The sequence below is a fragment of the Thermothelomyces thermophilus genome, chromosome 1, assembly GCF_000226095.1.
Source record: "Thermothelomyces thermophilus ATCC 42464 chromosome 1, complete sequence".
Lineage (NCBI taxonomy): Eukaryota > Fungi > Ascomycota > Sordariomycetes > Sordariales > Chaetomiaceae > Thermothelomyces > Thermothelomyces thermophilus.
The window spans coordinates 5414233-5426895 of NC_016472.1; the positions used below are offsets into that span (position 1 = coordinate 5414233).

The 12663-nt window shown below is 57.8% G+C and overlaps 6 protein-coding genes across 6 annotated transcripts; 2 read left to right on the plus strand and 4 right to left on the minus strand.

Moving 5' to 3' along the window:
* Positions 1 to 47: 47 nt before the first annotated feature.
* Positions 48 to 1037, minus strand: MYCTH_44053 (uncharacterized protein; the record flags this gene model as incomplete). The annotated part of the gene is made up of 3 exons (XM_003659626.1): positions 48 to 496; positions 595 to 613; positions 672 to 1037. 3 exons carry the CDS (start codon positions 1035 to 1037, stop codon positions 48 to 50), a joined length of 834 nt encoding a protein of 277 aa, XP_003659674.1.
* Positions 1038 to 1414: 377 nt separating this feature from the next.
* MYCTH_2107169 (uncharacterized protein) lies at positions 1415 to 1984 on the minus strand (the record flags this gene model as incomplete). Its single annotated transcript, XM_003659627.1, has 3 exons — positions 1415 to 1453; positions 1576 to 1684; positions 1815 to 1984. The coding sequence occupies 3 exons, from the start codon at positions 1982 to 1984 to the stop codon at positions 1415 to 1417; spliced, it is 318 nt and encodes a 105-aa protein (XP_003659675.1).
* Positions 1985 to 2177: 193 nt separating this feature from the next.
* On the minus strand, positions 2178 to 5853 carry MYCTH_2297002 (uncharacterized protein). The gene is made up of 5 exons (XM_003659628.1): positions 4590 to 5853; positions 4198 to 4512; positions 3804 to 4121; positions 3671 to 3734; positions 2178 to 3616 (listed from the first exon to the last, which is right to left on the minus strand). Exons 1-5 carry the CDS (start codon positions 5444 to 5446, stop codon positions 2507 to 2509), a joined length of 2664 nt encoding a protein of 887 aa, XP_003659676.1. The 5' UTR covers positions 5447 to 5853; the 3' UTR covers positions 2178 to 2506.
* A 453-nt stretch (positions 5854 to 6306) lies between these two features.
* MYCTH_2297004 (uncharacterized protein) lies at positions 6307 to 7456 on the minus strand. The gene is made up of 4 exons (XM_003659629.1): positions 7299 to 7456; positions 6766 to 7217; positions 6472 to 6694; positions 6307 to 6405 (listed from the first exon to the last, which is right to left on the minus strand). The coding sequence occupies exons 1-4, from the start codon at positions 7327 to 7329 to the stop codon at positions 6380 to 6382; spliced, it is 732 nt and encodes a 243-aa protein (XP_003659677.1). The 5' UTR covers positions 7330 to 7456; the 3' UTR covers positions 6307 to 6379.
* Positions 7457 to 7561: 105 nt separating this feature from the next.
* Positions 7562 to 9725, plus strand: MYCTH_2297007 (uncharacterized protein). The gene is made up of 3 exons (XM_003659630.1): positions 7562 to 8377; positions 8437 to 9319; positions 9379 to 9725. Exons 1-3 carry the CDS (start codon positions 7743 to 7745, stop codon positions 9520 to 9522), a joined length of 1662 nt encoding a protein of 553 aa, XP_003659678.1. The 5' UTR covers positions 7562 to 7742; the 3' UTR covers positions 9523 to 9725.
* A 1032-nt stretch (positions 9726 to 10757) lies between these two features.
* MYCTH_2297010 (uncharacterized protein) lies at positions 10758 to 11550 on the plus strand. Its single transcript, XM_003659631.1, has one exon. It carries the CDS (start codon positions 10943 to 10945, stop codon positions 11141 to 11143), a length of 201 nt encoding a protein of 66 aa, XP_003659679.1. The 5' UTR covers positions 10758 to 10942; the 3' UTR covers positions 11144 to 11550.
* The last annotated feature ends 1113 nt before the right edge of the window (positions 11551 to 12663 follow it).

Genomic DNA, 12663 nt, shown 5'->3' on the forward strand with positions numbered 1-12663 from the left:
ACCCCCCCCCCCAACCAAAAAAAAAAAAAAAAAAAAAAAAAATCTTCCTACTCCCGCCATATCCTCACAATCTGCAGCTTCTCCCACCCCGCCTGCCTCCCGCTCGTCCCGACCGTCTCGGCCCTCCACGGCCCGCCCGCCAGCCGCCTGATCCTGCCCTTGACCTCCTCGGGCTTGTTCTGCGCACAGAGCAGCAGGTACGCGACGCCGCGGGCCGACAGCACCTCCGGGAGCGCCTCGATCAGCCGGTCGGTGACCTCCATCCCGTCCCGGCCCCCGGCGTACGACAGCGCGAGCAGCCTCGAGTCCTCCTCGTGCGACGGCGCCGTGGCGGCGGCGGCGGCCTGCTGCTGCTGGTGGTGGTTGCCCTCGGGCTGGACGGGTGGCAGGTCGGGCGTCGGCACGTACGGCGGGTTGAAGACGAGCACGTCGACGGTGCCCGGCCGCACGGCCGTCGCCAGGTCTCCCTGCGCCGTTCCGAGGTGGTACCCCGCTACTCGTCGTGGTTGTGCTGCTGCTCGTGGTTGTGGACGTTGTGGTTTGCTGCTACTGTCTTCCCCGTCGCCGTCACCGTCGCCGTCGCCGTCGCCGAACCCCCCCGATTGCTGCTCGGCTTTTCCGGTGGTTGCTTCTGCTGCCTCTGCTTCTGCCTCTGCTTCTGCTTCTTCTACCGCCTTGGCGACGGTCTCGGACGTGGCGGCGCAGGCGAAGCGGTTGACGTCGATACCGAGCGTCAGGATGTCGCGGCGCGAGAAGAGGACCTGGGCGTGCGCGGTGAGGAAGGCTAGGACGACGCCCGAGCCGGGACCGACTTCGAGGACTAGCGGTGCGGCTGAGCGAGAGTCTGAGTCCGAGAGTGTTTGTGATGAAGGTGAAGAAGAAGAAGAAGAAGGAGGAGAAGACGATGAAGGGAACCGAGCGGCGAGAAATGCGGTTTCGCTAGCCGAGGACAAGGTGTCGAGGAGGAGAAAAGAGTCCTCGGCCGGCTCGTAGACGCGAGCATAGGGGACGTGGGAGGTTGAAGGGGTGGGGAGCATTGTTGTCATTTTTCACTTCTCTGGCGGCATTTGGTGAGTCGGCTGGGGAGGTAATGGCGATGGCTTCACTTTTGACGGATTTGGCGTTGAGTTATGCAGGAACACATGAGTGAGAAATAACAGACCCAGATTTGGAGCACCATGAGTGGGGCACGTGATGAGAATGAGAATCGAGATAAAGATGAGATTGATTCATCTCTATTTCTGTCCTTGGTCGGGAAACGGAGCTGGTGCTGGGCAGTCATCAATTGTCCACCCCAACTTGTCGCCATCGGCTGCGCTTCACAATCAATTACCACCTCGGAACCTCCTCGTACTTTGACTGTCGCGCCGCCAGAAAACGGAAATGAACACGTGGGCAAACCGTTCCACATGGTTCAGCTCCCATCAAACAAGAGGGCCGTCTTAGCCGCATCCTGGCAGCTAGAAGTCTGAATCAGTCTTCATCTCGTGAGATAATCACTCCCTGCGCTCTTCACCCCTTTCCCTCCGCCATCCCAACGCCGTTCACTCAACCCCTTCACATGACACAACACACAATGTCGCATCCGGGATCCGTCCCATCCGGCCCAATCCCCCAGCGGAAGCCGTACTGAATCTTCTTGACCATGCGCGTCCTGTTTCGATCGTACTTGCTGCCGAGGTCGCTATGAGACCGTTAGCCATCGTTATTCTTTTTTACTATTTTTGCAGTCTTCTTTCTCCTGCCCTCTCCTCCCTTCCCACATTGCCGATAAACCGGGTCTGGCGAGTGATGGGAATAGACAGACAACCCACCACTTTGGACACTTCTCCGCCTGTGCAACGAGTCTCGGCGGCAGTGGCTTCAGTCGCCCATTGACGAACTCGGGACATGTGTCGAAGCCGGCGCCGGGGTAGCATGGGACGGTGATGGTGGCCCAGCGGTGGCCGCAATGGAAGTCGCGGTAGTGAGTGACGAGGCACATCTTTCTTCTCTGTTGTTCACGCTTGTTCTTTACGCTTGTTCTTTCATCCCTGTCTTGCCCCTTTTTCTCCGTTGGTTTTCTCATAAAATATTATAATTATGCAAAGGGCAGAAGGATGACGACTTCGTGTAGCTGGAGCACCCAGGGAAGGTGAGAGAGACTCAACTGGAAAAAAAAACCGGACTCGATACTTTTAGGGAAGGTGTGATTTTCCACCGGACTGTAGGTTAGGAAGCGGAAACAGCGTGTTGCGCGATTCTTTTTTGATCCAAAGTTTCGAAAGTCAAGAATCCCTTCAAGGACTCGGGAAACAGAACACTTCCTTTCTGTGATGTGCTTAGTGTAAAGAGAAAACGAGCAACATGGGTCCCCTCCAACGCCTCGCAATGCAGGAACCTATCACGCTGTTTTCTCTCTGTTCTTCCTTTCCTTTCCTTTTTTTTTTCTGTTCCTTGTTTTGTTACGCTTCATATCATCCTTCTTTACTTGACTACGCCCAGAGAACGCTTACTTGTTTGTTCACTACTCCTCCGCAACCCGATTCAGCTCGGCCAAGGACAACCCCCTCTGCCCCTGCCCCTCCCCCTCCCGCGCGTCAGCCCCTCCCGCATCGAGTACCTCGCCCCCGGCACTACTCGCAGCCACGCTGGCGCTCGCGCTCGCGCTCGCGCTCGCACTGCCCACCAGCCTCTCCAGCAGCCCCTGGATCCGCTGGATGCCGTCCTCGAGCGCCTCCAGCCTCGTGGTGATGTCGCTCACCTCGTCGCTCTCGCTCAGCACCCCCTGCAGCTCGGCCCTCAGCCCCGGAAACGGCCCGATGCTGTCCCTCCGGGTTGTCAGTCGGGCACCCGGAGGACCTCCCGGCTGTTGTTGCTGTTGCCGCTGCGGCTGCTGCGGCGACGTGGTTGTTGTTGTCGTTGTCGTTGTTGTTGGCGGTGGCGGTGGCGGTGGCGGCGCTGCTGCAGTGGGAAGTGGTCCTGCTTGGCCCGGCTTGGCCAAGAGCGGCGACACTGGCTGCTGCTGGTGCTGCTGCTGCTGCTGCTGGTGTTGGTCCCCTCGGCTGCCTGCGACAAACTGCCTGCGGATCAGATGCCGGGTCATGTCGTCGTCGGCCGCGATCTCGGCGAGCACCGAGTCCGGCACGGGGACCTCGAAGACGGTCTCGATGTCGCTGTGCGTGATGCGCCACCTGTCCCAGAAGTGGCGGCGGATGCGGATGGTCGGGCGCGTTTTGGAGATGCTCGGCGCGGGCGAGAGCGACGGCAGCTTGTGTTGGGGCGCGAGAGAGCGGCGCTCGGCGAGGGCGATGATGAGTAGGATTGGCAGGTTGATGAGGCGCACCGAGAAGACGTGGATCTTGTGGAACCACCGCGGGGAGACGAAGAACTTGAGGGGCACTAGGAGCAGGATTGCCAGGATGTTGAAGGGCGGCGGGTAGGCGAAGATGGCGTCGCCCTTGACGCCCTCGAGGGTCATGACAGCGCGACGGAACTGAATCTCTGCGGGTGCATTGTTGACGATGTGGCTGAAGGTAGTCGACAGTATGGAGACGAGGATGGTCAGGAAGAGGGTGTTGCCAAGGAAAGCGAAGGTGACCATGAGGGAGGGCCCCAGGACTTGGTGGAAGTCGGACTGCCACTCGTCAGCGGGTGAGGCAATGTTTTGTGTTGTTTTGAGATCACTGACCGAGTGTTGGATGCCTGAACCATCCAGCCCAAACCATATGTAGATCATCCATTTGCTGATGGTCCTTGTTAACCGGTCAGCAGACTAGTTACCGTTGTGCTATCCGTTCATACCGAGACAAGAATATACCTACCCAGCGCTGAAGAGGCCGTTGCCCAACCACACCAGCGAGAGGAGGAAGCCCAGGAAACACCATATGGCCAGGGCCGACAGCATGGCAAAGTCGGACATCATGGACCGCAGCGAGAGGAAGACGAGGTTGTCGGAGAGCAGGTTGAAGGCCAGCCGGGGCACGAGCACGGGGGCGCCCATGGCCAGGACGTCCAGAGCCTGCTGCCCTGCAGCCACGCTCCCCTTGGCCCAGCTGTAGAGACGGATGACTAGGTAGATCCAGTAGATGACGGAGAACGTGACGTCCAGGAAGGACCACAGGTTCTGGGCATACACATCCCTAAAATTTACCAACAAGTCAGCCAAGAATCAGCTTTGTGCATAGGAGCGTGAGCGTGCATCCCGAGGGGACCTACCAGCCATGCCCCAACAGCGTCGCGAACTGGTCGAGAACCCAGCCCATGGCATAGACGGTGAAGCACATCTCGAGCTTGGTGATGCGGCTGCTGTCCCGCTCGCTCATGAAGGCGAGATAGAGGGCCAGCAGGATGATAAAGTGCATGATCTCGAGGATGTTCCTCGTCCGGGGCACGAGCAGGCGGTAGTGGTTGAGCAGGGGCGCCTCCCTCGGGTTGTAGAGCGAGATGGGCAGCTGCTTGTACCGGTCGGGCAGGATGTCCATGAAGCTGGAGGGCGTGTAGACGACCCTCCCCTCGTAGATGGCATCGACGCTAGAACCCCCCAACGTTATTAGAATCCCAATGATCGATCAATAAAAAAAACCCCAAAAAAAAAAAAAACTGCTCACATCTTCTGGCAGCTGGTGCTCGCGAGGAACACGCGGCTCTCGCTCAGGATGGCGACCTCGAGGGCGGGCAGGGTGCGTTGGCGGGCGGTGGAGGCGCCGACGGCGGCGCGGATCTCGTCGGGGGCGTTCTGGAAGGGCTCGAAGCCGGCGATGAGAATGTGGGCGAGGACGAGGAGGTTCCGGGGCCCCTCGTTGTCCTCGTTGAAGCGGCGGAGGATGCGGGTGGCGATGAGCTCGCAGAGGGCGGCGCGCGTGTAGTTGACGTTCTGGCGGTTGCTCAGGTGGGCCTGCTCGTTCAGGAACTGGGCGCGGTTGACGAGCAGCGCGTACACGATCGAGATGTCGTCCTGCTCGTACAGCTTGTCGACCAGCGGCCGGATCACGCTCACGTTGAGCCGCAGGTCGCGCAGCTGTTCCAGCGAGAGGTAGTCCTCCACCACCGAGATGATGTCGCGCCGGATGCGGTGGATGGTTGTGTAGACGGGCAGGTGCCGGTAGGGGCTGCCGCCGCCGCCGCCGCCACCGCCGCCGCCGCCATTATGGTCGCCGGCGCTGGGGTTGTCTGGGGATGATGAGCCGTTGCTGCTGCCGTAGATGCGGCACGAGAAGACCTCGTTGTCGAGGTTGTGCGGGAAGGCGGCGCGCTGTGCGAGGAGCGGGCGTCGCTCGGGCGGTTCCTGGATGCGGATGGCTTGCTGCCGGAAGCCGGTGATGGAAGGCGATGTGGTCGGGGTCCCTGTCGATAATGGACCGCCGCGGCCGGCGCCAGCTGCGGCTCCAGCCCGGGACTGTTCGTGGTTATTCGTGATGATGCTGGGGACGGAAGAGAGCCCTGACTTGGCCGGTCCGTCGCCCATGACCCGTTTCCCCGTCTGCTGCTTGGTTCTCTTCTTTTTCTCTTTTGCTTTTCTCCCTGCCTCTTTCTTTCTCTCTCTCTTCTCTTTTTCCTTCGCTTTGTCGCAGGTCGATGATTAAACCCCGCACTCAATAACAGCGGCTGCCTCGGAGCGCGTGCGGTTTCACATCAATCCTAGGCACACGCCGGCGATGTGTACGACATTGCTTGGCAATTATACTTCCAGGCGACTCTTGAAACTATACGGGGGTATGTCTTCTAGATTCTTGTGGTTGACTTGTGTTGTAAAATGATGATATCATTCCTGTCTCGGTAATGCGTTGAGGGACCAAGGATCATGTCGCTTGGACTTTGCAGCCTCCTGTATCAGGTTCAAACAGCACGGAGCGCATGCAAGCAAGCTCCCAGCACCCCACTCTCTCTAACAAAGGGGGGGGGGGGGGGGAGGGGATTTGGAATCTGAGTGCAAAGCACATTTATCTCGATAACCCGCAGGCATCAAAACTACTGGCCACGCGAAGGGGGAACGAGCTGCAGAATGCGCTCAGGGAATGCCAAGGACCCTCACTGCCTGGTATCCTCAAAACGTCTTTTCTACGGCTTGCAAGGCATGCGCAGAACAAAACCTGCGCCAATTCTCATCGGACAAAGTGGTCATTCTCTCCGGCTAGGGAGAGGCTGGCAAGCCTGGACCTCGGTAAAGGGTTCTCGGACTCAAGATTCCCCTGCGTCTCGATCTTCCACCTTAGCTTCCTCCACCATTGTGTGGCAAGGAGAATTAAGTGGTAGCCTGCACGTTTCGAAAAGAGAAGAGAGAGAAGAACCGAGCAGCAGCATGGCCAAGGTGTGGACTAAGGTAGTTTTATTGGCACAGAGGTGTGTATAGACACTGGTACAAAGGGAATCTCGCGTCGCAGCTGTCTTGACTAGCCGTCTATTGAGCCTTGGAAGAGAAGATCCCTGAGTCGCGTTAGCTGTGTTTTTCCCGCTAAAGAAAAAAAAAAGGGGGTTCAGATCGGAGCCTACTCTCAACATCCGCCACGCTCTGCTGCAGGATCTGCTGCAGCACCTTGGGGTTCTCCAACTCCTTCTGCACCTTGGCGATGACGGCCTGGGCGAGCTCCTTCTGCTGGCGCTGCTTAACCTGGCTCTCGTAGCGCACCCACGAGTCCAGCACGGCCTTGGCCTCGGCAGCCAGCGCCGTGCGCTGCTCAAGCTCGTAGGCTTCGGCCTCGAGCTTGGCGGTTTCCTAGCGGAAGAGGGAAAAAATATGATTAGCAAGGGTTCGGAATTCTACAAGCATCGATTCGAGCCGCCCACCTTGGACACCTCGAACAGGGCCTTGGTCACGTCAACGACGCTCGACATCTGCTGGACGTCCTGGATGCGCGACTTGACGGCCTGGGTGTGGTCGGCGCGCGCGGCGTTGAGGATGTTCTTGATCTTCTCGTTCTGGCTCTCGGCCCACTCGCGGTACACGGGGCCGCCGAACTTGATGAGCGCGGTCCAGACGCTGAGGAGGCAGAAGGCAACGACCGTCTCCTCGTTCATGACGTAGTACTCGTTGCTGAGCGCATAGATGGACAGGCCGGCAGCCGACGAGAGGATCGCCGTCTTGGAAAGCAGGCTGCTGCCGGGCAGGGCATCGAGGATCGACTGGGCCTTGGTCTTGGGGTCGGTCGAGGGCACGTTCGAGTTGTGCCGGGCCGTGACGAGGGACGAGATGGCAGGAAGAGCGCGCGGAGCAATGCTCGGTCGCAGGCGGGCAGCCCCTTCGCATCGCACGCAGCGCAATTCGGTCAGCTCCCTCGGTCTGCACTCAATTGGCCGCGCAACGCTGCTAATCTACTCACCGACAGCACTTCTCGCCAAGCGGGACGCCATTGTAAAGTGCGGGATAACGAATGCGTGACGGCCTGACGTTGTCGGAGCTTCGCTGCTGCCAAATGCGAACGAATTGAGGTTTTAACGGAATGCTCAGACCCGGGTCTTTGCCGTGGATTGGTCACGTGATACCTCAACTGATGATTGCTAACCGTAGGTCCCGAGACAGAGACAGGGCCAATGCTTCCTCCTCTCCGGCCTTGGCCTTGGCTGCTTGCCATGCCAGGGTCCACCGAGCAGCAGCAGAGATAACCTATGCCCCACTATAATTTTTGCGATACGGCGAGACCCTGAAAGCTCGAAACCGCAAGCCGTGGACAAAAGAGACCGTTGAGGGCCAGCCCAGCACATCATATTCCTTCGTTACGGGGCGATTGTTCACAGCCATTGTGGATAAATATATATCGAGCAGAATGCCGTCCGTCGTGGATGACGCGGCAGCCAAGGCGGCGGGCAAGAGGAAGCGCCAGGAGAACGGGGACGTGAGCAAGAAGAGGAGGAAATCTGGCAGCGGCCACGGCAACGGCCACGGCGACGACGAGAACGATTTCCAGGCCACAATCGAGAGGCTCGAGACGGAAATCCAAGAGTCGAAAAGGCACTACAACAACATTGCGACCCTGGTTGAACTCGCACAGAAGCACGAGGACGAACCCAAACCTGCGCTGCCCGCCTCCGAAGCGTTATGCCGCACATTCATCCGGCTGTTAGCCGCCGGTAATCTGGTCAAGAGGAAGGATGTGTCGGAGAAAGACGTCACTGTCATCAGCTGGCTTCGTGCCCGTCTGGCCGACTACCGTGGGGTCCTTCTGTCCATGTTTCGGAGCAAGAAGCTGGCGCCCAACGCCCTGATGCTGGCCATGGCCCTGCTGAAAGCCGAGGCCCAGCACCTTACCGACCGGGAGGAAGCGGTGTTTCCCCGCCTTTTCTTCTCGGATATCGTAGCTACTCTGCTCGAGTCTCCCGTCGAACCGCTGCTGGCGCAATTCTCCGAGAGGTTCGTCGACGAGTATCACGACATTCGCTTCTACACGTTCGAGGCCATCAAGTAGGTTTTTTTTTTCTCCCGCGGTTCGTGGCCTAACCGACATGCTGACGATAAAGCAGGACGTACTTGGCAGAACGGGAAAACACCGCTGACGAATCGATCCGGAATGCCGTGTTCAACCTCCTGATCAGCATGGGGGACGTTCCCGGGTCCAGCGATGACCTGGAGAAGTTCTACGTCGAGCCGCCCCGGAAGAAGAAGCACCCTCTGCGTTCTCTGTCGCAACACAAGAAGCAGGCCCAGGAGGCGTGGCTAGCACTTATGCGTCTCGGATTGAGCAAGGAGCAACGAAAGAAGGTCCTAGAGGCCATGTCGACCTCCATTGCCCCTTGGTTTACCCAGCCAGAGATGCTCATGGACTTCTTGACCGACTGCTACAATTCGGGCGGCTCCATATCGCTGCTCGCCCTGTCGGGTGTTTTCTACCTCATTCAGGAGCGCAACCTCGACTACCCGGAGTTCTACACCAAGCTATACTCCTTGCTCGACGCGGACATACTCCACTCCAAACATCGCTCGCGCTTCTTCCGCTTGCTCGAGACCTTCCTCGGCTCGTCACATTTGCCCGCAGTGCTAGTCGCCAGCTTCATCAAGCGTCTAGCCCGCCTGGCTCTCAATGCCCCGCCCAGTGCCATCGTGGCCATCGTACCATGGTTCTACAACCTCTTTAAGAAACATCCTCTGACAACCTTCATGATGCACCGCGTGCCTCGGACCAGGGAGGAGAGGGAGTTGCTCGAACGCGAGGGCCTGGAGGATCCATTCCTTCCCGATGAGAGAGATCCAATGGAGACTCGTGCCATTGACAGCTGTCTCTGGGAGATCGTTCAGCTGCAATCTCACTACCACCCCAACGTCGCCACCATCGCCAAGATCATCTCGGAGCAGTTTACCAAACAAGCATACAACCTGGAGGATTTCCTGGATCACTCTTACGGCAGTGTAAGTGCTAACACGGAAGGAAATATCCGGCAGAGATCAGTGCTGACGAACTCCTCCAGCTGCTCGAGGCTGAGATGTCCAAGGAGGTTAAAAAGCCTCCTGTCATCGAGTACATGATTCCCAAGAGGATATTCAGCAAAGCCAATGCTCCCGAGGAGTCGGACAGTCTGCTTGTTAGTTTGTGGGACTTTGGCTCGTCATAGGAATTAGGACTTGTTTCCGCCAGCAGCTTCGCCATTCCCCCCCCCCCCCCTTCTTCCTCCGCCGTGGGAAGAGCGAGGGCCCAAACATGCATTTTAGACACGTGCTGTTCTCACACGGTGATTCGGCCACCGTCCCGGCAGAACATGCAAGACGCGTCCATTTGAGCCCCGAAAGCATCAGGCAGAGGCAAGGCTTACGACCATTCATGCCATGAACGTTTCCGACGGTTCGCACAGCCTGCTGTGGTGCGTGTTCCAGATGACGCGGCCCCCGCCCCAATTGAAAGCACGGGACTATTTCACTGGCCCTTCCACAGCGAACGAGCCTAGGCGGCGGCCCCCCCCCTTTTTCGGATGAAGATCTGGTGGCACACGCTAGCTGTTGGTCTTCTGCAAGTGCCACACTCACGCCTCACTTTTCTTTGGTGGGCGGTTTTGTGGACGGTACCACAGGGGTCTCGGATGTGCCCTCTTCTGCTCCCCAAGTCGAAGATGTAGCACAACCATCAACAGGTCGTGGAAAGAGTAGTCTCTCTGCTGGATGGTCACACAGCGGCTCTGTAGACTTGGGGGTATAGTCATGTTATCATTCAATCAAACCTGAGCGCCCTCAAAAGATCATCTCAACCGCACCAAGCTCCGCGTGGTTTCCAGGTCGCACAACTAGAGAATACGTTATCTATGTTCGACAGTGCTGTTTCTCAATGTGCTATTTTTGCTTCGCCTTGGCTCGCTGACCTCCTGAGTACAGTACCTCTCCGTCATGGGTTCATATGACTGATAAGCAGCCCCCTTTCTTTTCGGCAGAAACTGGGAACGTTCCTTACCATCGAACCAAGCACAGCATTAAGCTTCCTACCTGCATGCGCCTGCGTTGCGTTGCGTTGCTTATTCCGCTCAACGAAGCAGAGCCTCACCTCAAAAAGTGTTCGAGGATTCTAACATCTAGCAACGACTTGTGGCCCCAAACTGCCGCCGTAGTGTTTGTTGTCGCCCTCCGGACTCTTATGGAGGCGGCAGAGAAGAGCTTCTCAAGTTTTACCACGACGTATAGCAAAAAAAAACCTCGGTGAGCAAAGTCATCGCGTCTTCCCGACAAACTTTAGAGGACCCCCTCCTTCAACGCGTCCCCCAGGATCATCTTTCCGCTGCCTACTACGCCTCCTTTGTTTTCTCACGAGTTTTTTTAACAGCCAATGTTGACATCGCTGCTGCGCCCCCCCTTTCTCTTAGTTGGTTGCTAAACTCTTCATACACGGCGGGTGTATCCTTCTCCTTCTCACCCCCCCCCCCCGGGGGGGACAATGGCGCTGATCAGGCATGCTCGAAAATCTCCGGCACTTAAGACTAATTTTGTCAGGTTGTCAGCCTCCTCAAATATTCACGATTGCCTCGCTCTGGACCGCGAGTCCCCCCGGCAATGCCCGCTCCCTGTCCGGGGGGGGGGGGGGGGTCGGTCCTGCCGAGATCTCTGATCCTCGATGCAAACGGGCAGGCATCATCCGGTCGAGGTGAGATTGAGATTGCAAAAAAGGATAACTGGGCCTCGCGGATTCTCTCGAGCATAACAGGCGGTGAACCAGCCCGGCAGTTTCGTCCCAAGAGCCGAGGCGCCAACTGAGGGATACGGAATAAGGAGATGCGCAAGGCACCGAGACGGCACAGCTGTGCCAACATCATGTCGAAGGCGCAGCAGCCCATCCGGAGATATGTATGCTCTCGGCGCAATTTGGCCGTTTGTTCTTTCTTTCTCTCGCACACATGATCAAAACACCGCCATGGTTTTTGCAAGGCCCAGCAAGCAGGCAGCGACGTCTCCTTGGACACACCCCCTCCTCCCCTTGCTTCCCTTCTCATTACGGTTACGGCATGCCGACGTCCGACGTTCAATTCACCTAGACCTAGATCCCCCACAACCCACGAGGATGTCCACTTCGGGAACCCCGCCCGCTTCACCCCTTTCCAACCCATCGACACGGACTGCCTGCTCCGTTATGAATCCCTCCCCGTCGGGGCTCCCCCCCCCCCTCCCCCCACACCACAGCTCCACTCCGATCTCCGTCTAGCAGCCTCCATTCGGGCTTCGGTGCCCGCACCCAGGAAACCTACTCTCTTGGCTCGGAGCCCGGGACGGAACCGGGGGGCCCAGGCCCAGCTATGTTGAGCTTTCAGCTGAGTGTGCTCGGATGGTCGGGCATGTTCGAGTCGGATGAGGTGGAAAGTTTGCAAGTACAGGAAGCCGAAGGGCGGTGAAGGGGTCAGTCCAGACTCGTCTGTTCCGGATCTATCCTTCATCTCCTCTGTCTGCCTCTCTGCCCGCCACACTCCAACGTTCACCCGCTCACCTCCGATATGGCCTTCGATCCTACGTTCCGGCTTTTATCCATCCGGCCCGAGGTCTGCGATTTATACTTGGATGTGTGGCAGTCCTCTGTGATCCGTAGTGTACTAGTAGTGTTTGCTGTTAGGGCATTGTCAGCGTTCCCGCTCCCACTGTTTCACTGGTTCTGCTCGTCTCAGGCAGGAAGGGATTCCACAATCACATCGATCTGGATGATCTGACTCATCCACTCGCGTGTCGAAATCTTCCGCGGCAAGGAGGTCTCAATATCGAACACGACCCGCTATGCCTACGCCATGTCCATCCAGAATAGGGATAGCGGTAGCGTAGCAGTATCTTACTGTGTAGATCCGATCTGGGTAGGCTGTGCAAACCCGGACCAGAGACCACCCTGGTTACTGACCAGGACATGGAAAGAAGTGGAGGAAGGTATTAAGGGGAGATAACCTCAAAATGGTCAAGAGGGAAAATCCACATGGTATCAAAACCGATCCTTGGGATTCCTTGGCCCCGAGGGTGGAAACGTCGCCGAGTGTTCGGGTCGGGTGTTGGAGTTCCGGATCTTCTTCACCGCTACTTGTAGTTACTCCTTGTCCGCGGCGCACAATGTCAACAACATGGGTCACGAGTGGACCTTCACGACGACGAGCACCTGAACTAACTACGGATAATAAACGGAGGTACGGAGTACCACTCATCCAAACGGTCCAGAATCGGTTAGAGGCAGAGCGAAAGCCCGGCAACTCCGCACACCTCACATGGTTCTGCTACAGCCCTGGTAGTGCTGCCATTTCGAAATG

Coding starts and splice junctions, on each gene's coding strand:
- MYCTH_2297002 (XM_003659628.1), bottom strand. CDS start 5,446: ATGGGCGACGGACCGGCCAAGTCAGGGCTCTCTTCCGTCCCCAGCATC. Junction 4,122..4,197: donor ACGCTGTTGGGGCATGGCTG/GTAGGTCCCCTC, acceptor GGTAAATTTTAG/GGATGTGTATGCCCAGAACC. Junction 3,735..3,803: donor AACGGCCTCTTCAGCGCTGG/GTAGGTATATTC, acceptor CCGGTTAACAAG/GACCATCAGCAAATGGATGA.
- MYCTH_2297004 (XM_003659629.1), bottom strand. CDS start 7,329: ATGGCGTCCCGCTTGGCGAGAAGTGCTGTCG. Junction 7,218..7,298: donor CTTGGCGAGAAGTGCTGTCG/GTGAGTAGATTA, acceptor TGCGATGCGAAG/GGGCTGCCCGCCTGCGACCG. Junction 6,695..6,765: donor CCCTGTTCGAGGTGTCCAAG/GTGGGCGGCTCG, acceptor CTCTTCCGCTAG/GAAACCGCCAAGCTCGAGGC.
- MYCTH_2297010 (XM_003659631.1), top strand. CDS start 10,943: ATGCCCGCTCCCTGTCCGGGGGGGGGGGGGGGGTCGGTCCTGCCGAGA.
- MYCTH_2297007 (XM_003659630.1), top strand. CDS start 7,743: ATGCCGTCCGTCGTGGATGACGCGGCAGCCAAGGCGGCGGGCAAGAGG. Junction 8,378..8,436: donor TACACGTTCGAGGCCATCAA/GTAGGTTTTTTT, acceptor ACGATAAAGCAG/GACGTACTTGGCAGAACGGG. Junction 9,320..9,378: donor TGGATCACTCTTACGGCAGT/GTAAGTGCTAAC, acceptor GAACTCCTCCAG/CTGCTCGAGGCTGAGATGTC.